Source organism: Alligator mississippiensis, chromosome 3 (assembly GCF_030867095.1).
Source record: "Alligator mississippiensis isolate rAllMis1 chromosome 3, rAllMis1, whole genome shotgun sequence".
Taxonomy (NCBI): domain Eukaryota; kingdom Metazoa; phylum Chordata; order Crocodylia; family Alligatoridae; genus Alligator; species Alligator mississippiensis.
In genome coordinates, this window is record NC_081826.1 from 202,976,627 (window position 1) to 203,003,416 (window position 26,790).

At 40.6% G+C, this 26,790-nt stretch overlaps 1 protein-coding gene across 5 annotated transcripts in view; it reads right to left on the minus strand.

The window, feature by feature from the left end:
* Positions 1–9,003: 9,003 nt before the first annotated feature.
* Positions 9,004–26,790, minus strand: part of GKAP1 (G kinase anchoring protein 1) — a 46,999-nt gene continuing 29,212 nt past the window's right edge. For 2 of the 5 annotated variants that reach the window (XM_006263726.4, XM_059724817.1), the window contains exons 4-12: positions 26,533–26,610; positions 23,922–24,054; positions 21,084–21,106; positions 20,063–20,215; positions 17,593–17,694; positions 15,148–15,211; positions 13,444–13,514; positions 11,249–11,326; positions 9,004–9,327 (exon numbers count right to left, since the gene is read on the minus strand). In XM_006263726.4, coding sequence (XP_006263788.1) covers positions 9,280–9,327; positions 11,249–11,326; positions 13,444–13,514; positions 15,148–15,211; positions 17,593–17,694; positions 20,063–20,215; positions 21,084–21,106; positions 23,922–24,054; positions 26,533–26,610 — 750 coding nt within the window. In that variant the 3' untranslated portion in view covers positions 9,004–9,279. Of the gene's footprint in view, positions 9,328–11,248; positions 11,327–13,443; positions 13,515–15,147; positions 15,212–17,592; positions 17,695–19,007; positions 19,511–20,062; positions 20,216–21,083; positions 21,107–23,921; positions 24,055–26,532; positions 26,611–26,790 lie in introns of those variants that run through there. The other 3 variants (XM_059724818.1, XM_006263727.4, XM_059724819.1) reach the window with 3 other exon arrangements.

A 26,790-nucleotide genomic window follows, 5' to 3' on the forward strand; every position in this document is an offset into this window, starting at 1 on the left:
TTCCATGGGTGCGTCCAGACAAGCATGGACATGTGGTACATGGCACCTAAGACCCATCTCCGGTGCCACACACTGCACATGTAGGCATTCCCCATGCTGCTACTTTGCAGTGCAGGGAGGAGGGGGGGGGTTGACCCCAGGGGAGCCTAGGGTCAAAATAACCCACACCAAAAAAAGCAGTGTGTTGCACATGGCCGCAGCGCATGCTGCCCACAATTGGAACCTGGCTGGCCAGTGCCACACTTGGGCTGCCAGCTAGGTTTCCAGCTGCAGGAGTGCCACAGCTGCTGTTCCCTATATCCCCCAGAACCCCAGGTAAGGCATCTGGGGCCAGCAATTATGCTGGCCCCAGCCTCTCCTACCCCACCCAAAGTAACCTGCCACATGCCAGAGCATTCCTGGCACAGGTGTTTCCTGGGGATAAGCACCTGCAGTGCAAGGCATTCAAATGTAAGCTGTCTCATGGAGATACCAAATTCAGATGGAAGTAACTACTGGCAACTGACAAATGAACTCAATGGATGACCAAACTATACACAAGTAAAGAACTGTGGAAGAATTTTATCACTCTGAAATTAGGCCCAGGTGTCGGTACTGCTCAAATTGAAGTCAATCTTATCTTATTACCTCCACCACCCCAGCACATTGCCAGCATTAAATTATACAGGTTGTGAACTGCTAGTGGGGCTCCCATAAATGGAAGGAGAAAAAATTATTGGGAGGGCTGAGTGCATCTGTGCACCACACCCCTGCACCCAGCAGGCAAGTGTGCAGGAAGGGCGGGGGGGAGGGGGGGGAAGATGCAGATTGAGGTCCCTGCGGTGAGGGAGGGAATGGGGCAGAGGCAGGGGTAGGGACTGCGGTGAATGGGGCCCTGTGGGACAATCAGAGCCCAGGCGTTTCATCCAGGGGTGCAGGGGGGGCTCCTGCTGCTGTGTGCACCCTGGCAGAGGCCTGGGGGGCATGTGCCCCCCCCCATCTGTTCACGAGACAGAGACAGCTCTGGGCCCTGCTACAGCTGCTCCAGGGGCAGCACGCGTGTCCTGCCACTGGGCGAGCTGGGGGCACGGTGCAGCCCAGCAGCGGCAGGCGCGTAGCGTCCTACCACTCCTGGGGCAGCTGTAGTGGGGCCCAGAGCCTGAGCACACAACGACAGCCACCTCTGCCTCACCTGTAGGTTGGGGGGACATGTGCCCCTCCCCCCCCAGGCCTCAGTCAGGGTGCACACAGCAGCAGAAGCTGCCCCCCCGCCCGGACAAGCTTCCCAAGCTCCGATTGTCCCAACACCCAGCCTGGCCAGGGCCCCATTTACCACAGCCCATGCCCCTGCCTCTGCCCCACTCTCTCCCTTACCATGGGAACCTCGATCTGCCTCCCCATGCCCCTTCCTCCTAACAGAATAGACTGATGATATTTGCCTGTTCTCAGGGCTGGCCCACAATGTTTTGGGGCCCCCTGATGCAAAGAAGCTGGCAGTAGCATGGTGGGGGGGGGGGGAAGAGAGCTGGTGGCAAGCAGCTGAAGAAGCCAACGGCAGTGTCAGGGGCAGGGGCTGGCTGCGGGGCCCCCTGCAGCTGCAGGTTCTATTGGATAAGATGAGTCGGCCTGCCTGCTATGCTGGGCAGCCAGGGATTCATATGCCAGGCTGCAATCCTGGCTGTGTGCATGCCCCTCCCCACCCCTACTGCAGCCACCTGAAGCCTGCGGCCAGGCAGCCCTGCGGCTTTACCTGCTGCCCCGCATTTGGCGGGGGCTGAATCCCTGACCTTCTGCCACCTGTGGGGGTGCCCTGCCTCAGTGAGAAGGCACAGAAAAAATTAGAATCTGCTGCAGTCCATCTCTCTCTCTCACACAACCTTTCCTTCAATTAGCAGGTGTTAGTGCAGCCTCAGTATTACAACTATTCCATGCCTGGGACCAAAGACTTCCTGTGCTCCCTTTTTCATGTGAATTCTCCTACTGGTCAACCCAACTATTTATGTAAGCACTCGGGTGAAGATGTTCCCCATAGGAGCCAATCCTGGTGTCTCATAATCAAACCTCTGTAACTGTAGTCAGTAGTCCTTTGCCCCTACAGGTCTGGACATCAAGCGAGAAATGCAATCTGTTTTATAAGCATTTAAATAAGAGTTATTAATAAAAAAGCTGTGGAAACAAGGGACTATATTTTGATTATGTGACCCAAAACTCTGTTGCATTTTAACAATGTTAAGGACATTGCAGTAATATCTGTATTATACTGCAGGTATAGAGCAAAAAATATTGCAAGTCTGTTGTACACAGGACATGCTGGAATTTCTAAACCCACTGCTATTCTTACATGAGGTATAACTAATCAAAATAATACAATATTTTTTGTCAACAAGCAGTTAAAATATCTCATGAAGTGTATGCAAGTGAAAAGCTGTTTTTCTAAAAAAATGCACTTTAAGAAGAGGTGGTAAAAGGAAAATATTTGTTTTTATGAGCTAAAGGAAAAATTTCTTGTCAACATCTTATTTAGGTTAAGTTCCAATTTTAAGTTTTCATTAAAGAGTTCCAAAATTTAAATAATGTTTTCATTTGTAATGGGAAGTAAACCTGTTTTTAAAATATTTTAGTAGTAATACATTCCACAATTAATATTAAAAAGTATTTATACTATATATACACAATACAACACTATTACAATTAAACCATATTATGAACCATAAAGATGTTTAATCAAGTTATAATGAAGGAGTATGTAGGTTATAATACAAGCTATATCTGCTATAGTAATTTAGCCCATTCAAATAATGTTGTTGTAAATACTTCTATTTTAAAAGGATGCAGAAGTATGATCATAAGTAGCAACTCCATAACAATCACTGATATTTTAATATAAACCTGGACTAGCACCTCTAGTTTCATCTTTCAGCAACAAAATTCAGTCACCAAAATTAGCCTATGATCTAGATTCATTAAATTATCTTTATTTTAAGTGTCAAAGTGTCTGCTATTATTTAGAATCAGATCAGAGGGTGGATTTAGCAGGTTAAAAGGTCAGATGCCATTCTTTTGTTTTGTAGTAGTAAAGCACCTCCAAACTACTCCTCCCACAGCTGTCTCCTTTCTTTCTGCATCTTCCCTCACTTGAGACTTGCTGGCATGATCCACGGTGGCAGTATTTTCTCCTATTTTCTGAATTTTTTAAAATTGGTTCACTAAATTAATTTTAAACTCCAATGCTAGCACTTGACTAGTGGGCTCCCAACCTTTTTGAGCATCAAGACTCTCAAGGCACCCCCCCTCTCCTTATAACTTCTGTGAATCAAGTGGCACCCAATTTCAAAAACTACATGTTTATATTGCAGTGTTTACTTTGCTGATTTGGGAGTGGGGGTGGCATTTTGGCCAGGCAGTTTGTTTATCTCCTCATACCTCACTCATCCCCTCACAGCTTGCAGCACCTGTCAAAGGATCTGGCATCACCCTGGTTGAGAATCACTGTACTAGACCCTAGTGCTATCCAGGCTCCAACCACCTGATTCATTCTTACTGAAACAAGTCAAATGTTAAGTGGACTTTGAACATTTGAGTTGAGATGAAAAATTTCCCCAAGTGTCAACCAAATCACTGAGCCACTTGTCATCTCTTCTCTTCCTTCATTAAGTTTGGGGGGAAAGGGAGGTGGAAGGATATGGTTATCTAAATATGCCTAGGCTATCTGGCAAAAGTAACTAAGCATCTAGCAAAGACAGTCTCCTCTAATGGAATCCAGTAGTGGCTCTATTAAAGCCAAATGAGAATTTCACCTTTTGACAGACCTAAAACTTTAGCATATACACTGAAGGACACTTCATCCCACAAACTGCTTATTTTTGTTCAGTGCTCAGATGGATTCACATGGGGCTCCAATCGCTACATTATATTAAATACTGTTTAATTCCGAAGACTTTCACTGCTAGACTAAGGTAACTAATAGGGGTGTGCAAAACGGGCCCATATTCGTTCTGGATTTGGATTCAGCCCGAATCGGGGACAGCCATTCAGTTAGTTGATTTTTGGAAGTCTAAAAAAATGACGGCTTTAACAAATAACTTCCTCACTGCCAAGTGAGTAGAGCAGAGTTTAAAAACTCTTGCTCTTGACAAAGAATGAGGCTGGCAGGATGCCTTGAAATTATTTAAAGTAGTTATGCTTAAAACAACCTAATGTGCTAACTGTATGTACTCCCACCCCCCAATATATAACATTGTGGAGAAGCTCAACCTTGCAAAAGCACATCATCTAATCACATGGCTTTGGTGGTTAAGGCAGAAGTGTTCTGCCCTTTGCAAGATTAACACCCCCCCCCAGGATTTGTTTGCAGTACAGAAAGCATACTGCATGTGATTAGATAGAATGCAACTGTCTTTGTGGAGCAAGCATTGAAGAACTCCTGCCAGGAGCTTCTGAGACAAAAAAATGTGGCTGCTGGGTCTCAGAAGGAATCGCTCCTTAAATTAGTACAAATGTTGCTTTACCATTTCTTTTCTTGCCCCTACCCTTTTTTTGGTTTATACTTCTCTTGGATTTTTAAAGATTGTAGGATGTACATAACTTAAGACTACCTCGTCTCTTAGCTTCTTTCTGTTGCTTGTGAATACACCAACACCACTCTCTCAAAACTGGTGGTTTTTTACACCAACTTCATACTTAAGAGCACCTTCTCTTCTCCTTTGAACCAAGTGACCTTTCCCTTCAAATTCCTCCTCTTACACTTACTATTCCCAAATTTGTGACCTTCATGCTCTCATTAAAAAAATATAGACAAAGGCTATTTAAAAAAACCCATGTAAATCTAAAGCCTTCCTAAGTAATCTCTTAAGAGCAGTTCCTTGTTTCTTCTTCCCCCACCTTCTCTCCTAGTCTGTTCTCATTTATCCTTTGATTACAGTTTATGCTGCAAGTTTCTTAAGGCAGGGTCCCTGTGTTCTTACCTGCCTGAACACTGCTTGCATAATACATTTACTGTTTCATATTTAATACATTAGTGGATTTATTCTGAATTACTTTCTTCAGTAAAACTCTTTAAAATAAGCCGGAAGATGTAATTGCTATATTTTCATAGAGAACATGTAAGACACATGCACACAATCTAAAATGATTAATTTATAGTCTAAGAATGGGTTGTCAAACTTGAGGATTAATACTGCTGCCACAAGGCTGCTGGAGCCAGTTTCAGTGCAGCTAATGTCACTACTGCTTGCCCTCCACTTTTTCCCCTGGTGCAGACGTGAGTTACCAGCAGCAACTTAAAACCCCAATTCAGCAGTGGGCCAGGGTAGAGGGGAGAAGCAAGGAACTTTAAATTCCCTGGGTTCTGGAGCTGAGCTGAAAAAGCAGCTCTGACAACTGTGGGGATTAACACAAGCCCCCTGGGCCAAATCCAGCCCACAGAGGTGGGTGGGATGGGCCAGCCCAAAGAAGCCCCAGGGGTTGGATGATCCACCTCCACAGGCCTGTGTTTGACACCCCTGGTTTAAGAAAACAGTAAGCAAGAAAACAGCAGAGTTCCCAGAGAGAAGTTCCTTCTCAATCAGGCTGCCACAACTCATAGAGCAAAAATGGCTACTGTCTGTCCAGGCAGGCAGGCAGTTAGATATTAAAAGCTACAGCACAGAGGAGAAATAAAAAAGTATAGCACATTTCAAATAATAATATGTACTACATTGATTAGACAGTTCAGAGGGGGAAAAACAGGCAATCAAGGGATTTCTTTGTGATGTACACTACTGTGCTTATCCAATACCCAAGGCACTTGGCAGAGAAGGACTGGTAGACAGCCTAGTTTTAGAAGATGAACAGCGAGGAGTGTGCAGAGCACAAGCTAAATTGAAAATCATTCTCTTTCATTTTTTACTATTTAGAGGAGTCAGTGTAAATATATGGCAGACCACAAGCCTGTTTAATATATTTTCCTACCTTTCTATGGTTGCTTCCACTATTGTAAACAAACAATATGCAAGACTTAAGAGTCATTTATGAAAAATTCAATAAGACCAGAGAAAGTACTAAAGTTTGATTTTATAATGGTCAGCCAAGACTCCTATTTTGCTGCTGACACCTGGGGGAAAGATTTGCTATTCCAAAAGAGGGACAGAGAGAACTTTAAAGATTACTGGAAGACCAAATTGGATAACAACTCTTGCCAAGTTTTATCTTTTAGCTTCCAGAGATCCAAACCAATGAAGGTCCATAATTCTTAGCTTTGAAAACAACATAACATTAGTTTGAAACAAGATGACTGAGTTCACAAACTCTCCACATCTCCTAATTTTAAGATTTATATCATCATAACTGTAAATAGATCCACATAATCTAAAATCTTGCATCAGAATCACATGGCCTCTTTTTTTTTTTTTTTTGAGAACCTTCGTCTCACTCTGGGAATCTTCCTTATGCCAGGTTGTTGGCAAAAAACAACTAGGAGAAAATTCTAGAGTTGAATGTAAAATAATTGCTAATTAAGGATTAGACAAATGATACATAACATATTTAACATCTCTCTCAGGACACAATTCTACAGTTTTGATCTGGCTACAGGTCAATCTTCAGTGTAATGTCTTATGACATGTCGTTAGCATGTGGTAGTAGGAAATGAATCAGAAAAAGGGAGAGCCCACTTAAATCAGATTAGTGAAAAAAATGACAGTGGCAAAAAAATCAATGGAATTCAAAATAAAAACAAGCAAGCTACAATATTATAATTCGATAAGTGACCATGTTACTCTAACTTATTTTTTATATTAAATGTATTAATTCTGACGTGACAAATTAGGATTTGTTTCCAAAGATATCCATGACTCATGATTAATCATTCAAAAGTTGCTCATTATCCATGAAAATTTCACAAATTTCTAGTAACTAGGATTTACATATAGCTTCTTCTCTTTCCCCTTTCTTTGCTATTGCTTACATACATAGGTCTATAACACCTCCACTAAGAAAAGATGGGAGCAAAGTGCCAGTCACAGATGTTCCAGAATTTGTACTTGAACCCACTAGATAACACCAAAGCAGCTGACTAAAGATGAGAAAACAAGATTGTGCACAAAAAGGAAGGGCAGAAACCTGTCTTTTTTAAATATGCATAAATTTGTGCTTATTTTTCAAATGCAAAACAATTAAGGTTTGCTAGAATCTCAGCAAGGACATATTTGTGGATAAAATACCTTACTTAAGCACACATTTGTTTTCAACTGATACCACTGATTATTTAGAGGAAAATCAGGTGATCAAAGGATTTATTTGTGATGTTCACTGGACTGCTCATCCAACTCCCAGTTAAACTTAGATTTATAGTTACGGGGCTGGAAGGGACCAGTGTTTAACCAGCTTCAGAGTGAGAAAGTTCATCCTAATAGCCAACCTATATGTCCCTTGTTGGAATTTAAGACTATTACTCCTTGGTCCTGAACAAGTCACTTAATCTCTGTACCTTCCCTTCCCTTATCTATATAGGAAAGAAAATAAATTTCCTTACCTCATACATAGTAAAGAAATTCATTAACATTTGTAAGGTACTTGGATAGTGCAGTGATGGGCCCTTATACTTATTTTTCACAGGCTTATCTTTAATTTGAAGGAGTAACTGTATAGCATTGACCTTCCCACCCCCCAAAAGAAATACCAAAAACTCCTATGCAGTCCAGGATTTAATATAAAGAAGTTTCCTGTTAACACCAGAATTCTGTACATAACAAAGAATGCATGTTAACTAACCCACTAGTGGCAGAATTTTGTGCACACATGCTAATTTAGAACACAAAAGGAAGACTTAGATCATGCATTTCTTGATGTGGTCTACAGCAATGGTATCAACTCACTCTGAAGAGTAGATATTCAGTTTTTCATTAGAGCCTTGCGCTGATATACAAATTTAAGACAACAAAGTGCTTTCAACCCCAACAGATCTCCCAATTGTGCTCAAGGAAACAATGTGCCTTTTATACAGAAGCTAAACTTGTAGTTATTTGTTCATATGTATGTATGAAATTCAGAATCACTTGGTTCAGAATCACTTGGTTCACATTCAGAATCTCCTTTTCAGATCATTGCTATTTCTGCCCTTTGTTTCTCCTCTCTTCCCCGATTCTCTTCTCTGTATGCTCCCATCTAGTCTTATGCGTATCAGCTTATTGTCGTTGAGACAGAACTTCAATGTTCAGGAGCTTAAAATGTATAGGTAGGGCCCAAAACTTGAAAACTGGATACTGTACTAACAAATTTTACATCAAGTCATCCAGCCAAATTATTAGTTGACAGGTCAACGACAACAATCATCTAATGTTTTCATGTTGTTTTAAGACTAGTAGAACTCTTCTGTGGACCCACCTATTTGCATCCCCAAGCCCCCACTCATATTTCTACTGAGAGTGGAATGGCAGGTGCAGCACATTATATCTAATATAGAGTTAGAGGCAGAAGGATACTGTGGAGAAATGGAATGAGGATAGAGAAGATCCTGAAAGGAGAAAACTTAGGTTCATGTTATGTTACCTAATGAAGACAAATATCTGTAAAAGGTAAAAATAGACCATTAGTTTATGTTCTCTGTATTTTAAGGGTGCTGTAGGTCAGGAAACAAAAAGCAGAAAGGAACCAGACTTTCACTGAAACTCACTCAGCTTATTTACAGGATTAAAAAAAATCAGTAAGCATTTTTAACTACCAGCTATGGTCATATGTTTTAGGACTGTGTGAAATGGGAATGAAGGGTGTTTCATGATAGTAGACTAGGTTACCAGAACCACGTAATTTGGTACATAACAGCACAGAATACACAGAGCCCTATTTATACTAATGGTTTACTTTACGTCTCATAACTCAAAGGTTTAATATGTTCTCAGTTTTGCAAATAAGCTCCAAGCAGCCCCAGTCTTAGCTTCAATAAAAACATTAGCTGTTAGGGATGATCCCCTACTTCATTCAAATTGATTAGAATTAACGTGGTGTTATTAGTTTAGGAATTCTGAAAAGCAAGAATTCAGACACAAATGGAAGAGTAAATTTTATTGAATGATGAAAAACTAATTATGGCATCATCAGCAAATATTAATGTTTCAGCTCTGCTGGAATACTAATTTTCTACTTTTTTTCTTTAAACTAACAAAGTGCAACAAATTAGAATATTAGTCAAACTAGTAGTTGTTAATTTCTTTCAAAAGACTGCATAGTTTAGCAGTTGTACAACAAATATATACATTTCTGCAAAACCCTGAAGATTTGATTTTTTTTCTTTTTTTTGCTTTGAGCTTGGTGTGGCAAGTGAGATCACCTGCACTGGTCAGATTCTGAGTTTCTTTTCCCTTTTTTCCCACCCTGTAGAGGAAAAAAAAAAAAATCACAGCAAATAGTTAGCAAATAAAAATACAAACATGACATTTTCACATATTTATTTAAGTAAGAGAGAAAGAAGTAAGGATTTGGGGATTTTTTTCCCCTAAATCTTTCACTTATCTGGCATTTTACATACAGACATCCTCATGTGGTCCTATAAATTAAATTAGGTTGAAAAAAGTTCCCGTCTCAAGACACTTACAACTGAAGAAAAAACTAGACATTATAATTAAGGATTACAGCACATGTTCTCTCTCATTTTTGAGAGCATAAAATCTTCTTGGAGAAGATATGTTTTGAAACAATATTTGAGTAAAGAAAGTGGTCGTCCCCCCTTGACAGGGGGAGATTTTCTATACAGTGTTTGCAAAAGCAGTAGGAAAGTGGTTTTGATGGGCAACCTAGGAAAAAAATGGAATTGTGAGATTCCCCCAAAAGAGGACAAGCTTCAATTCTGCAAGAAAGCAAGGAATAGACAGCAAGGAGATTTAAATGAGAAAGACTGAATGATACAAAAGGAAAGCAGCATTTTGAAGAGATACAGAGAGGAGAAAGCAAGAAGATTGTTATCTTTTTTCACTTTCACAATAAGACAAATTATTTTTGTAGCAATGGAAAATGGATTTTGGAGGTTTAAAGAAAGAAATTAAATGACTAGCAGTAGCCTGACTATGAGTGAAAAGCTACATTAAATGAAGTATGAGCTCATATAATAAGCTGAGTGATGTCATGGCGATGAAGGGGAGAAGGCAGGAGAGGAGTGTTGTCTTGTCTTTAAGTTTGTAAGGGGTACGTCATCCTGAATGTCTGAAAGAGCTGGAAATGTGAGACTGACCACAGGGAGAGATTAAGGTGTGCATGTACATATATTTGGCAGCTATCAGTATAAAAAAAAACTAGTGGATGAGTTATATCATGGGAAGTGCAAAGAGGACAGCAGAGGCCACACAGAAAAACTGCGGAATAACAGAAAGAGAAGATGGTATTATGTAACGAGAACAGTAGGATCCATTGCATTGTAAAAAAAGCAGTCATATTCTAATATGAGTTCATTGACATGAAATCAACATGAAGTACTGCAACACAAACAATGTGTTATGACTTGAAGACAGGCATCATTCAATGTATATCCTAAGATTATTCAGGTACTTCAAAAACTTTCTATAATCTATATATATTAGCTTTCCTGGTAACCAAAGCAATACTTCTTTTCAACGTGGTATCTCAAGTCTTTATTCAAGCAAGTACTCTTCTAGGAAAGAGTATAGTACCTTCTTATGGTACTACACTGTATCTGGGAGTACTAGCAAATGGCACTTAATTTATCTACTGTGCAGTAATTGCTGTGTATGTATAGATGGTGATGCTTTATTGTGCATTAGGTTAGTCCAGGGGTAGGCAACGTTTTTTTGGCCGGAGTGATGAAAAACCACACTGTCTACCTTGGAAGGTGCAGCTGTTTGCAGCCTCCCAGCTGCAGCTGGTAAGTAACTTCATTCTATTCAAGATGCTCAGAACCAAATGATTTAAAGGCATGCCAACTGAGGGGCTGGTTCATGTGAAAACTGCAATATATTAGATTTCACTAACAAAAAAATGCCTTATTGCCTAGACAAGTAGAAAGTGACAAAACTAAAGAGTACAGATCAGTAAATTCACACTTCTACTGACTGAAGCAAAATGACAATTCAAATTCAGTCTACTTCAGGGGCTGGCTGGCCGCAGACAGAAGCAACCTATCAACAAACTAAAATATAAATCTGAGGCCTGTACTTAGCTTCTGGTTATCTGTCCCAGATTACATGTAGCAAGAAAAAAAATCAACTTCCAAGTCTATAGTTTCAGCTTAGCTACACACTTACAGTCAGAAGTTATAACACTACTTAAGTAAAAGCACACATACCTGATATTTTGTTATTTCTGCTTGTAATAATTTCACTTTTGATCTTTCTTGTTCTAATGCAGCATGAAGTGTAGTCACCTAAAATGGTTAAAAGAATTAATTACCCTGATCAATGAATATGCTGTACACATCTATAAAGTTAATAAACTAAATATTTTAAGCATTTTTTTAAATTATGGTATTTGGAAGAAGTATAAAAATATTTGCTCAAGAAAGTGGCTCTTAATATGATATTCTGAACTGACAAAGTATAAATATTGTTTAAGTTACTCTTTGTTCCCCAGCACCCTATTACTTCTTTGCATAATGAGATATGAAAGTTACTGGAACTATTTTTGCAGACTTTAGCCACTGTAATAGCTGCCTGATATCTGTGGGCGCGTCTACACGAGACATTTTACTGTGCATTAGAGTAATCCAGGGGTCAGCAACCCCCGGCACACATGGTGAGCATTTTGCTCAGCACACCACCACCAGCCTGGGCTCTATGCGGCTGCTGCCAGCCACGAAGCCCAAGCTGCTCCCAACAGGCAGCTGGGAGGCTGCAAGCAGACTAGGCTCTGTGGGCCAGCTGCAGCTGGGAGGCTGCAAACAGCTGCTCCGGGCTCCAGCAGGTCGCCACTCCAGCACCTTCCAAGGTAGACATTGTGGTTTTTTCGGCACTCTGGCCAAAAAACGTTGCCTACCCCTGGACTAATCTAATGCACAGTAAAGCATCACCATCTATACATACACAGCAATTACTGCACAGTAGATAAATTAAGTGCAATTTGCTAGTACCCCCAGATACAGGTACTAGAAAACAGCGCTTTAAACTACTGTGCCAAAGTGGTGTAGATGCTGACTGGGAACAAATTGCTCCTGGTTAGCCTAGGCAGTAAGGGGCCACAACAGCTGCTTGGCTATGCCCCAAGTTCCAGGGCAGACAGAGGGAGCTGTCCTGACTCTGGGGGCAGCTCCAAGCTGGGCAGAGCTCAGGATCTCAGCCCAGTTCAGTGGCACTGGCTTGGGGTGATGCTCCATGCCTGAGCATCAGCAGCACCCTGATCTCTCTCCTCGCTTTGCTTGCAGGCAGTGGAGGAGCCCGGAATGAACTTCTTGGATCAAGAAAGGTAAGGAAGCACCCACCCGCTTGGTGACCTCGAACCCTGCTCCAGTCTCTGGGGCCAGCTCTTGATGAGTGCCGTCCTCTGTTCCTCCAGGTCGCTCTGCTTCCCTAGGCACTTGGCTGGAGGGAGGGCAGCAACAAGCTGGGATCCCCTGGCCCATGTCCCGGCTCCTGCCCAGTGCCAGGGAGAGGCAGGAGCTGAGCAGCACCAGGACTGGGGGGTGGGGCATGAGGGTCCTGGGTGGGAGCTGCCCCTGGAACTGGGACAGATTCCCCTGCCCCCTGGGACTGGCCCCAATCTCTGTGCAGTTGGGAGGGAGTTGGCCCTGGAGCCAGGAGAGCTCCCCCCTCCCCCCGGAGCCTAGACCAGACCCTTGTGCCCCATATTAGCATGGGGCTGGCCCCCAAGGGAGCCTGGAGCTTGCCCTGGCTGCTGTAGGGGTGCAGAGCAGGGCAGGAGCAGCCCTGAACTAGGCTGCTCCTGTCGGGCTCAGTTTGGTCTCAATGCAGGCACACGCGCAGACATATGGCCTAGTTCACCTGAATTTTCTGCGCAGAAAATTTGGACACATTAATTGCATGTGTAGACATGCCCAGTATACCATAACTACTGTAATATGATGTAATACAAGGGATGAGGCAATTATATAATTCTCATACGTTATCACCAGAAGATTCAAGAATTAATCGAGACTAATTTATACTACATCAACATAATACTACATAGCACATGTTAAGTATCGAGTAACATTTAATGTAAACTCAAAACAAGTATGGTTAATGACCTCCTCACTCCATTCTATTGTGGCTTAGCTCCAAACTGTTAACTATATTTAAGTTAAACTTAGAAAGCTATTGCCTTTTTATTAGTAAATATTTTTTAATGCAACATTCCAAATTTTTTTCAAAAATTACTGTAAAAGAGTTGCTGCATCTCATATGTCATGTCCATCAAGAAAGCATTTGACCAGAAGGGGAATTCTATCCATTTCTTTGCTTAAATCAATTTTCACTTCGGTATTATATAATAATTTAAAAAAATATATATATTCACAAGATCTTACGCGTATAAGAAATCTTTGCATACCTGTAAAGTCAACTCATTCTTGATACTCTGTGATTCATCAACCTGAAGTAGTATTTCTGCTTTATCTTTCACTACATAAAAACAAGAAGAGAGTTAGGATCTTTTTCTCCTTACAAGTCTCCACTTGTAACAGTAACTGGACACTGCTGGATTCTATTTTCTATCACGCACAGATAGTTTCTTCTGTCATTAGTAAGGGCTGGAACAATAGCTGGGTGCCAAATTTCAACACCAAAAGCCTGTGAGGATACGAAACTTTTTAGGCTCCAATCCTGCATTGAATTGCCCAGGCAACTGCCTGTGCTTTACAGGGTTTCACTAACTCTGCTGGCTTAGCATGTAAACTCCCTTTGCAAGATTATTTGAGCCTGGTTGGAGCATCAGGTAATAAGCTTTCAACAGTTATGACTATGTTGATGTACAAACCTCTGCTACAATTTGAAATATTTAGGAGAATGAAAACAAGTTGCACTTTCACATCTCATTATCTCCTTTGAAATGCCTGTAGATCCTTCAGAATTCTACTCAAAGAAAAAAAAAAAAAAAGAGTCCTTCTAACTTTCAAACTGGGAATTTTCCAGGCTCAATTCTGCCACAGCAAAACCAATTTTCATAAAAGATCATACCAAGTAACTTTTCCTTATTAGGGGCTCACTGTCAAAGTAATCTTTCTAGCTTCAACAATTTCAGAAGAAAGAAACATCTGGTAAAAACAGTCACAAGATTATTATTTTATAATTTAGTACTATTTCCACAATAGTACTCTAAACCAATAATTTTAAAGTTTCTCTGACCAAGGGCTTAGGCTGAAAAAAGAGTTTCAGCAAATTAGGAATCACAGTACTGCACATTCTGAAGCACTGTTAAGTATAGTTGCTGTAATAAACTAAATGGTACATTGCAGCATCCCCAGATCCTGGAGAAAAATACAGAATTTCTTCTAATAGGTTACCTGGGGAAGTGGAAACTATTTTCTAAGATGTGATGCATTACAATCCAGTTTAGAGTGCACTTCATGGCATAGAACCCACCTGCTCATGCAAGATTAGGAGTACTAAACCAAAACACTCATCACAGGTGTTTTTACATGTGCTCTGGGGGTGGGGCGATTTAATTAAAGCAGCTCTCTTGTGTATCAGCATCCCCACACTTCAAAATGACAGCAGGGGCATTTTAACTAATTCTATTTCTAAGACTGTATTCTAAAGCATTATAAATAATGTTGGTATACTAGAGAAAAGAAAATTGTCAGGAAACCTGTGATGAAGTCGATTCAGCTGCTGTATGGTGGTAGAATAATCATTTCAACAGTTCAAAAATCATCCATGCATAGTTTGTAATGACTAAAGATGGTCTTCTTGGCAAGAATATTTTGGTACTTCATTACACTGATATCCAGCAAGAGTCTCATTTAATTTGCAAAAGGAACTCTCAAATAAAAGAGTTGAAATTTCAAGGTACAGAAGCTGAAAAAATGCAGATATGTGCTCCAAGTTATTGAAGCAATGACTAAGACTGTGACATTTTAATCACTCAGATTACTATAAAAGAATTCAGTGTGACAATTTTCTTTATCATTACTATGATTTACAGCTAATACCCTTACTAATTTATCTTTAAAAAAACTGTTTTGCAAAATCATTAGGTAACTTTTAACACACACTTGAAGCTTTCAAAATGTATTATTTCTAAAGCTTTACTTACTTTCACCTTCCTGTAGCATTTTCAACAGCTGTGCATTTCTTGCTTTTACTTCTTTATACTTTGCCTAATATTAAAGAGATGAAAAGACAATTTATTTACACTACAAATGGGTCTCTTTAAAAGCAGCTTTTAATGAAGTTGGATTTGTAAACTGCTTTAACTGGATTGTGCATGTTATACAGGGGTCCTATTGCCTATTTAATTAAATTAGAATCAAGTATATGGGGGAATCCAAAAGAAATATTGACTTAAACCAGGGCTGTCTCCAACTGGCATCCCATGGACCACATCTGGCCAAGGGGCTAATCTGTGATTCCCCAGGCTCTCAGTCTTCCCCACTGCTCTCCTGTTACTGCTACTGGAGTCTCCAGGTTCCCCCTCCCTTGTCCAGGTTCTGCTGTCTTCCCCTGCTCCTGAGGGGTGGGGAGGTGTGAGAGGGCCAAGGGAAGGACTCTGCACTGCATGGGGGTAGTGGTGCGGCACAGCGGGGAGAAGAGGGGATGGGGTCTGCACAGTGCAGTGCAGGGGGAAGGAGAAGGGTATTTAGATTCACATCTGCTTAAAGTTTTGTGGCTCTTCCTTCCCCTCCCTTCACACAAAACAAATTCCAGAAGTGACAGACGATCATACTATGGTGAGACCCATAGAGCTGCTGTGGTTAGGGCCCTGTGCTATACAAATATTAAGGGACATGGTCACTGCCCCCAAAAGGCTTGCAATTTAAGATCCTGCTAATCATTCCAACAGATCAGATTATTAAATTACATGTTTGGTCACCAATGCCAATCCTGGCAGGTTAATTTTTCTCTAGTTTTACCTACATCTGTGTTTTCTCCTGTGGTATTTTTTCCTCGCTACATTGCTATGTCTTTCACCCATATTCTCCTCAGGAAAAATAGAAAGTTTTCAATGTTGTGATAAGCTGTCACACTCCACTTGTATACCAATCTGGTCACCCAATGTTAATTTCATAAAGTTCCATCCTGCAAAGTTAGCTGTTACAACCTTCAAACTTGCTCTAAGGTTTTATAGATGGAAGAGCCAACAGCTAATTAATAGAATGCCAATTCAATTGTACAGCAGCAGAAAGAACACAGCAAGCACTTACACTGAAATGGGTAGATAAGATATACAACAGGAAAACACCCTCAATCTCTCTATGCAAGTGTACTGAAATGCCATCGCACCTGCCATGCTTTGAAACATTTATTTCTAGTTTTAGTTCTAATTTAACTGTCATAATAGTTAATTCTTCAAAACTAACAGCTAAATAAAAGCTTTCTAACATCACATTAACATTAGCCTACAAGTCTTCCAAAATAGAAATCCTACATCTCATTGGAAGTGATGCATCTTTAAGAAGAATCCTTGTGCATTTTATTTACTCTAATCAATGGCGCTCTAGGTTGTGAACAGAACATGTAGGAGCAGCAGCAGCAGCAAAAAAAAAAAAAAAAAAGAAAATAAAAATTATATTTTAATAAATTTGGATTTGAGAGTCCAGCCCTGATGCGCAGTGTCAGTAGCTGCTAACTTATTAATACATTCATTTCTTATTTACCTACAACTGGAACTGATGCTCAGTATTTCAGTCAAGTAATGTTTTTTATATGAAGTTCACCTGTTTGGTAAACAAGATATGCAGCTTACACATCTGTTCACTTTTATTTACACAAAATTGTTACCTTTTTACTTCTGCTCACTCCTTTCAAGCAAGAAGGCATAAAAATTGGTTTGAAGGGCCTAATAATAAACTGGCACTTGGTGCTTTACTCAACTTCAAATCTTTGTTGTAAAATAATGTCAGTTCCTCAAACTTCCATCCTTGCTGTTTTATATAATTTTTTAAATGTGCTATTGATCTTATTTTCCGATCTAGAAACTTAAGAAATTTCTCATCTTGTCTTGCATACAACAGTACTATGTCATTCAGTATAGATTCATTTCACAAGTGCTAAATATTGTTTCTAAGCCTTGTAGCAGGTTGAAGGAAAGGGTAGAGCAGCATTGTGAAACTCCATTTCAGTGCTACTAGACTAGAGTTAAAAGGCTGTCCTTATACTTCAGTAAGTATAATTTATTTTGGACAGTTAGATTGATCCATAAACTTTATGATCTTAATAATCACATTAAAAATTAGTTAGCTACAAAGAACATTTGAGAAACTGTGTACTCCAAATAGGAAAAAAAACTGCTCCTGGATGCCTGGCTTCATTACCAAATACAATTTCTAGATGCTGGTCTTACTTACCAAAGCAAGGCCAATCCATGCAGTATCGGAGAATAACTTTGGAGAGAGATGCTCTGGAAAGGAAATATTTTTGTGGCCAAGACAAAGCACCCGTTCAGACCAGTTACATTTTAATAAATGCTTTGGATAATTAAATGTGTAGAAAAAAAAGTTAGCTTCTCCTACTAGTAAGCAAAATGCAATCAACTACCTACCTCCCATTGAGCGATTATATCCTTCAGCTGCTGAATTTCAGCATCTTTCTTTTCAAGTTCTAACTTCAATCGTTCTGTTTTTCCATCTTTCAAAACACCCTCCTACAAACAATCAACCACAGAATTTTAAGTAATGATACCTGCGTGAGAATTTTTGCCTTACAAATAATTATTTCTAGTTTTCAAGAATTCAGATGCCCTTGCCTGCATTTAAGCAAGGAAAATGATATTTTGTTAACCTGGTTACTTTGTTACAATAATTTAATGCCAAATTTGTGCAAAACCGTTTCCCATATTTGCTTGGCCATGCATACACAGAATATAAGGCAGTAAGATGCCTCATATAAAAATGCTTACATACTAGAGAATATCTGAGAAACATAACACAAATATGACATTCTTTATGCAAAAATTTCATTTAAAAATGTTGTTTAAGTATTATAAGATGCCTGCACATGGCACTTGAAAAATCCTTTTAAGAATAGTTTAACAGTATTAAAGCCTTAAAGGAGCATACTCTATGGAAGGGTAAAGCAAAACCAGAAGAACGGAAAGCGTGCTCTAAGCTTTACTTTCTGTTCCTTCCGTTGGAAAACCAAACAGAGAATCTGATAAATAATCTAAGACTTTTAGGATATATTAAATGTCTAAAATCTCTATGGCAAACCCAAGTCCACTACTGAAAAAAAACTATGCCCACTCATCACTCTTGCTCCACATGCATTGTATGGCCACTTTCTGGAACATTTTCAAGATCTTTTTCAGGTGTACTTCTGATAGCTACCCTGGGCATACCCATTCCCACTCTGGAGGTGACCACACTTTTTTTCAGCATGCAGTGCATACGGAGTAGAAGCAAGTTGTTTTTCTATCAGCAGACTTAGGGTCACTGCAGAAATGAGAGACAAACCATAGAAGTATTAACTTGTTTACACACTTGAGTGTCATCCAGATAAGAACTCCGTTTTTATAGAAGCTGTTAGAAAAAGCTACTCTTACCCAGCACACTGTTCCTTGTTGTTTATAATGTGTTAAACCAAGGGTGGGCAAAATGGCAGATCTGGCTGGTGGCTCTACTTCATTTCCCAGCAGCCCCTGCCCACATTGTTGCGGCTGGTTTCCACGAAGACCCCTGCAGCAATGGGGCCATGACAGCACAGGGCCAGGGTTTCCATGAAGACTGGCTCCAGCAGTGCTGGCAGGGCACGCAGCTGGGCAGGGAGCTGCTCTGGGGCAGGACCTAGGATCTTGCAGCAGTGACAGTGTGGTCTGGAGTCAGGGCACAGCTGTGACCTGCTGCCTGCATGCCCCAGTTCTGGACCATACCATCACCACTGCAAGATCCTGGCCCTGGTCCCAGAGCAGCTCCCAACCCGGCTGTGTGCCCTGCCAGTGCTGCTGAGGCCAGTCTCCATGGAAACCCTGGTCTCATGCTGTCATGGCCCTGACACTGCTGAGATCTCCATGGAAACTGGTGGGCAGGGGCTGCTGGGAAGTGAAATCCACTGTGGGCCCAATCCGGCCCACAGGCCAGACTTTGCCCACCTCTGAGTTAAATCACACTACATCGTTTTAAGAATCAACTAGCTTTTTGATGTTTTAAATAAAAGACAGGCAGAATGGAAGTAGGTTTGGAAAACAATTTTTTGTTTTGATTTTTTTTAGACATCAGAAGCAAGGCATTTCAATTTAGCATTAAAAAATGACTGGCTTCTACACAGGATGTTAAGGTGGACTATAAACAATATTAAGTTGTCCTTTCTCCACATTTTTGTTTTCTTAAAAAGATTAGATATAAATTAGGAGATCCAACAATCTTTTTTCTGAAGAGAAATTTTTGGAAGATGTGAATAGTGAAGTGACAATATTGTAACCTGAGCTTCAGTTCTCTCACTGGGGTGCGAGGAAGAATAAAGATCTAGAATAAAACAAAAATAAATATTTGTGTTCTAATGTGTAGATAACTCAACAGCACTGCTTAAAAGTTTTTTTTAAAAAAAAGAGTCAAATCATGACAAAATCCCTTTGCTAACAGTGAATTAATGTTAAAATGTGGTATCTTGTTCTACTTTGAGCTTCCTCACTGTAGGAAAAAGAAAAATTACTTGTGAGAGCTAGAGCCAGCCTGCAAAAAGCAGGGTATTTTAAGAACTTGAATGAGCAGTCTACTTATGAACTTCCCTTCCCTTCGGGTCGTTGTCATTTATTCTTCCTGGCTCCTTACTTATTACAGCATTAGACTTGGCAGCCTCATTTTGGTTATGATATTTTGTATCCCCACCCCTCCTTCTCTGACCAATAAACAATTTTTAAATGAAGAATTCAGAAGATGCATCTATAAATTGTGTTCGCTGAATATAACTGGAATTGTAAGAGCTAGATGTCTCAAGTTAAAAGACAAAGTTACTCAAACGCTGCATTTTGTTTCAGTTATCCACCAAGCAAACATTCATTCTGCAATTGTACATGCCTGACTATGTTCATGAGATGCACAGTTATCCATTCCATTGTAATCGGTGAGCTGGTCTCTCCTTTTTTCTCTAATAAGTATTTTGTGAACGTCATCCTCCAATCTATTGAAGAATCCTCCATCATGCAATAAAGTATGGGAAGAGCTCAGTTCCTGTCAAGAATTGACTTCATGATTTTTCTCTGTTCGAATACAAGTCAACATGCAGCTAAACAATGACATCTTAAAGTTACAGAAGTGCACAAAATCCAGGAGTCACTTTCTGCTTTTAGTCAACAGGTTCCCTTCGCTACAGATTTGAGAACTAATTTTCACCTTGGAGGACATTTTGCTAGAAACTACAAACACCTGAGAAATGAAAATGGATGTTTGATAGTTAAAACAAACAAACAAACAAAAAACAATGGAGTTAATACTTCTGTGAAGTGTCCTAATTAGATACTTCTAGTCTTCTTTTTGATATGGATTATCCATTTTTTCATTCCTCTAAAAGGGTCATAATAATGGGACTATGCACTCTGTAATCATATTTTCTTCATACTTGCAATTGTATTTTCTTAGTTTGTTTAAACTTCTTGTATTACATCTATAAAACTTTCAGTGACATGCTTTCAAATCTAAGTTGCACAAACAAAATTTGCAAGCTCATATGTGAAAGCATAAACGGTAAAAGGGCATGCTCAAGTTTCTCAACATTAAAACCATCGATATATTGTTAAAGAGCCTGCATGTCATCACAAAGGTTTACAGGCATAATTCTGCCAACCAGGTTATATTTCTGATTATCACTATAGAAAGTGACTAAGTATTCGTATCCCAATACTTACTTAGTAACTTCTTTCTACATACAAAAATCTCTTTAACCTTGCTGAAGGTAGGGCAGGGTGACACCTTAAAAAACCATTCAGAAACGCGTATACTTTCATAAGCAACAGCCTGCTTTGTCAAATCTTTATTTAACTTCTTGATGGGTATTGTAGAATCCTGTGCTAATTTATTTAATAAAAAAGGTAAGTCTTACCTCATGTCTTTTTGTCAGGTGATCTGAAAAGAAAATACGAGTAAAAACATGAGAGATATTAAATTGGCTAATTTAAATACATAATTCACTATGAGAGGGAGAGGATTAAAAAAAGGGTGAAAAATCCATAGCAGTTTTTCAGCATTAGCACTCATCTCTTCAAAGCTCTGCAAAAGTATTAAGTAAAGAGAACTGTAAGTTTTTACAGTTTATTCCTAAACACTGCTTCTGGCCAACCTTTTAGGCCATGCAATAGAAAACAGCATCAAAATTTTTAAATGCAATAAACTCTACTGCTCAAGCAAAATTATTTCAATACAGAATGCAGACTTAATCAAGTTCTAATATGCTTACCCCTGTAGAATTTGTATGCTTTTCAGTATATAAAAAAGTGACATGCCTAACAAATATAGTCTATTCATTTTTTCATCTTACCCAGAGGTATATTTCTAACTTGTCACCCCTCAACATTTAATAAATACTGGAAACTTAAATAAGTATCCAGATTTTCTTTTTAACCTGAACTTTTGCTTCGGCACAAAATACTTTCTCCCAGTGTCATCCCATTTTCATCACTTTGCTGAAAGCAGGCATTGCTGCTCTGAAGACAAAAACAAGTGCTCTACTACCCAGCAAGCATCTGAACGGCTGTTGAAAGTAAATTCCTTGGGAAATAAAAAAAAAAAGGCAACTGTTGTTGCATCCTAGAAATATCTGGGAAGTTGAGACAATTCAGAAGTTCTGGGGAAAGGAACACTTAGTACAGCCAAAGAAGAAACCTGTTTGTGACGTTTCAAAAAACAAACCAACAAACGAAAAAACAAAACAAAAACTTGGGAGCCTTTCCCTGGTTCAGCTTGAACCATTAAGCATGCTGCATGGACCAGCACCTGGAAGCAGCTTCTCTCTCTGCTCCTCCCATCACCGAAGTGGATTATGCCACATGGTATCAAACTTTTTATCATGTAGAGATATTAGACGTTTTTGTTTCAACTTACTAGTTCCAGCACCCAATCAGTATCTATTGGTACTAAACTGAGACTGGAAAAATGCAGTGTTTCATCACCAGGGATCCTGGTTTTCTGTTTAAAAAAAAAATCCTCAAATTCTCTCATTTAAAAAAAAAAAACAAACCCAAATTCTCTGATTAAAAAAACCTAAAATATGCATTTTCATATGATTAAAATGAAATGACTCTCTCTCTCACAGCATCTCTCTCTCAGTTGAAATGTTTGATACATTTACAATTTTAAAGCAATTAGGAAGCCTACCAGTGCCTCAATCATTATAATAAAATGCACTCTAAATAACTATATGCTTTGGCATTTGATTTTGTTTTTTCTTATCATGGAAAATCAGAGCTCCCCCTGCCCACTTCACTAACCAGGATGTGGGTCCAACTGCGGCTGTCCCCGCCACTAAGCAGCCCTGATATGCTGATGCTCTACTCCTGCCCATGCCATTGCCCCTCACTCCCGACCCACAACTTCCCCAGCCCAGCCAATGCCCCTCACTCCACACCCAAACCCCCTGGCCCTGCCAGTGGTCCTCACTCCTAACTCACAGCCTCTTACCCCTTCCCTGCACAAAGCCCTGTCAGCAGAGGGTCCCCAGCTGCCCCCCACCCTGCCAAGCCCCGTGCAGACTTACAGGATGGTGGTCTGCAGGGACATGGTGTGGAGGGCCTCCAGCATGAGGTGAATGTATTGCATCCCATGCGGAAGCACATGCAGTGGCTGGGAAACCAATGCTGCCCTGTGCCACTGGCTGCGGCTCTGGGGCTGCAGCACAGCAAGGAGGACCAGTGCGGCACTGTACAGCAGCACTGTTAAGCCGTGCATAGTTCTGGCCCAGGTCATGCTGAAAGCAGCAAGCAGGAGGAAGGCAAGGGGGTTTCAGGTGTTCTTCATCCCATCTGGGCTGGAACATGGTGGCTCTGGCTCATACAGGCAGCAGTGGAGTGAGTCTGGCTCCAGTGTGGGCTGGAGGGAAGAGCGGGGGATTCCTGTGACACCCCCTGCCTTGGGCTGGGGCTCCCATGTTGCACCAGGTGGCCTGGCCATGGTCATGGCCTTGGTTCTGTCCCTGCTTCCCTTCACCACAGGCAGCATCTCCCAGTCACCCAGCCCCTGCAAGCATGGCCAACAGCCCCAGCACTGCTGGCCAGGACATAGAGATCCCCACTGCCCCTTCCCTCACTGGAGGGGCAGGCACCTCTGGGCAGGCCCCACTGGCAATAGCGTGGAGCTGGGGCTTCCCAGTGACACTGAGCACTGCCTCCGGCCCCATGCCCTGCCGCAGCCCTGGTGCCCAGGCATCTTCCCCCAAAGCTGGCAGCAGAGGCAATCTGAGCAGGGTGCAGGGCCCGGGACAAATCAGCCCATGCAGGGCCCTGCCCTGCTCCGATCCTGGACCCAAAGAAGCTGCCACTGCCATTGGCAGTGGCAGTGTCGGCGGGGGGGGGGGAGGGGGGGGGGAGGAGGAGGGTAGTGAGTGGCGGGACGTGGAGCTATTGCTCCACCTGGCTCCGCACCACCACTGCTCTGCCCAGCTCTGCGGGGCCCCCCCAAAATGTGGGGCCCGGGCTGGTTCCCCCGATTCATGCCCCTCCAGGGATGGCCCTGGCCAGCAGGCACCCAGCCTGCAAAGGGAAATGCACAGTTTCCCACATTTTTCTCCTTTAAATGTGAAAATCTACACTTTCCTGCAGCCACCGGAAAACCTGGATCCATGTTCATCATGTAAGGTGCTTTGCCGTAAAAAACGTTATACATAATTTGAATTCCAGATATTAAGTTATTTTGTAAAAAAAACTGTACTGAACATAAAAATGCGTACCTATATTAGAATCGGACTGAAAGTCTTTCAGAGATACTGTGAGAGGTTTGTCTTTTCCTTGTTGGTTCTTTCTTTTCTCTTTCTTATTCACAGATTTTGAAGGCGGTGAAGGATTTTCAGCATTTTCATATTCCTGAATAATTTGAAGAAAATCCCACTGATTATACTACTTTATTTTAATGCAACAGTTCTTAGCCTTCCTGATCCCCCAACCTACCCGTCCCACAATCATCTACAACTACATGTCCCATCCTCCTTGTGGGCTATTTTACTAGGCTTCCTGCAGGAGCGTGACCTAGTCCTACACATTAGCTCTGAAATGAAAGTAGCATAGCCACATTCACATGCTGTTGTGCCTAAGATAATGAGCTCCAATTCTCAATAGAGCTAATTTATAGTGTAGCACTAAGATGGCTCTGTTATCTGTGCCAGAACAGGACACACAGAGTAGGCTAGCACTGCAAAAAACAGATGGAAGGAGGGAATGGTTGACTCCCCACCCACATCTGGGTGGTCCACACATATCAAACCCACACACTACTGATTGAGGACCATTACTATCATGAACAACACAATGGGATATTTAATTCCTCTAAAGGCTTCTATTTTTAAAAAGTGAGTTTGGACCTCCAGCAATTATTCAATGTCTCTGATGGAAGAACTCTTGTGTTGGTCTAAAGTAGGGGTCAGCAACATATGGCCCTTGGGCTGGATTCAGTCTGCAAAGAGGTTGGATGTTGCTTAGGAAGGTATGACCCATCCTGGGGCAGCTTAGAGGGTCTGGTGGTACGCAACTGCACCAGGCTGCCCATTTCCTCTGCAGCACCCTCCTCTGCAGCACTCCATGTTTCTCTTGTGCCTACGCTTACCCTCACTGCAGGGGACATAATTTTGCAGCCCAGTGCAAAGAGCTAGGTTGCATGCTCTAACCTAAAGCAACAAACAGTTACCAACCCCTGGCCTAAAGAATCAACTCTTTTCTTCAAACCAGAGTATAGCTTTTCATTAAAGATGTAGACAAAGTAACTGTTTAAACTGCTTCAAAAAAAGGAGGAGGGAGAGCTGTTCCCCTGAATGCACATCAATTGTTACCATCTGAATCTATCTCCATGATCCTGTAGCAATATGAGGTAGTCCAATCACTAATTTTAACTTTTGATTGTAGCACAGTTAAAAAGTGATCTTGCTACATTTCTGTCACTGCAGAATCATAACAGTTGCATCAGAACAGCTACCACTTGACACTGATACATTTGTTACTTCTCTCTATGCCCTTACAGTACCAATGAACTGTAAATTAACAATCCCAGATAACAGTCATCTGGGATAATACAGTTAAAAGGCATTATAATACAAAGCTATCAAAGAAACAAATAGAAAAACCCAGGTGCCTGCTCTTTCTTGACTTTTATTTGCAGTACATGGCTAGTCATTCATCTATCAACAGATCAACATTTTGTAATCATGTTCTACTAACTGATATAATAAAATTTGACAACTAGTTTTAGAGATTTTTCAAAACTCAGATTTTTTTTTTAGAGTTATAATGTAAGTAATGAAACAAACAAACAAAAAGCAGCCTTGGGATTTGAATGGGATGTTTTTCCCCTCTCCCTTACCCCTCCTCTAAAATTAGCATTCTTATACCAAAATCAAGAAGCAGAACAGGCTATGATGGGGAACAGGGAAACAGAAAAAGTAGACTATGATGTTCTATATTATTTAATAAATCTAAAAATGCTAACAGTGATTAGATAATTTTAATAAGATATACAGGATTTTCCTATGGCTTCTCCAAAATCTTGCAAATGCCATTTTTCTGCACTTGAAGAAAAGCCTTATTTTCCTTTTAAAATCTGGATTTTAGTGCAGGCAAGTCATAGATGTTAAAAGCTTAGTTTTAAAAGCTTAAGCTTAAGTGTCGAGATTCCCTCAAAGCAAAAATCTTTACAAAGTTCTGCAGTTTGTCCAACAGAAGTACAAGACAGCTTAACACTAAACTCATAATAAATGTGCACACACTTTTTTTTGTTTTTTTTGTGATGTATGAAGTTGGTGATAGAGGTTCAAACAGAAATTCAGATTTTATTACAGCACAGTTACTGCCCGATTACCAGTTAGAAAGGGACGATTAAAATTATCTTGTTCAAAACTTCTTACATCTCCAATTGAAAATACCTTTAAAAGCTGGGCAAAGAATGCTGAAGGTACAGTAGGCTTACCACTTACAAATTAAGGCTTTTAAATGTTTACTGCTTCTAAGGAGCCCTTTACAGAAAAACTCCATCTTTCTCAAAAACCTCACAAACCATTTCCCTCCATTCCCATTTATATTTAGACAATTAAAAAACTCAGAAGATTCAAAAGATGTACAAACAATGTTTTCCCCTTTTGCAGGTCATCTTTAAAGTGGTCAAACTGTAACACAGCAACTTATGATTACTTGAAATCTCCAGTGTTTCTCAACTCCTATACCCTTCAGAATTAAGAAAGTACAGAGATAATTTATAAGAAATTTTGCAGAAACTAAACCATTAGTGTTTTTTATTTGGAACTGAATAGAAGGCAAGAACTTGTACAATTTTAAAACTGGGGTGAAGTTAGCAAATACCTTTTTGTGCTCTTCATATTCCAGTTTGCTTAACAGTAATGCCTTTTCAAGATCTGCTTCAAACATTTCTGATGTCAGCTGAACAAAATAAAGACAGGACATGGTAATAGTTTTGTTGTTGTTGTTTTTTAAAAAGAGCCAAAATGGCCATCCATATCTAGTTTTCGCCTGTGCGCCTTACAGCTGCTGTCAGAACACTGTTATGATGCAGTGCATGATTAACTAAATACAAGGCTTTGGGTAATAAGCGATCAAATA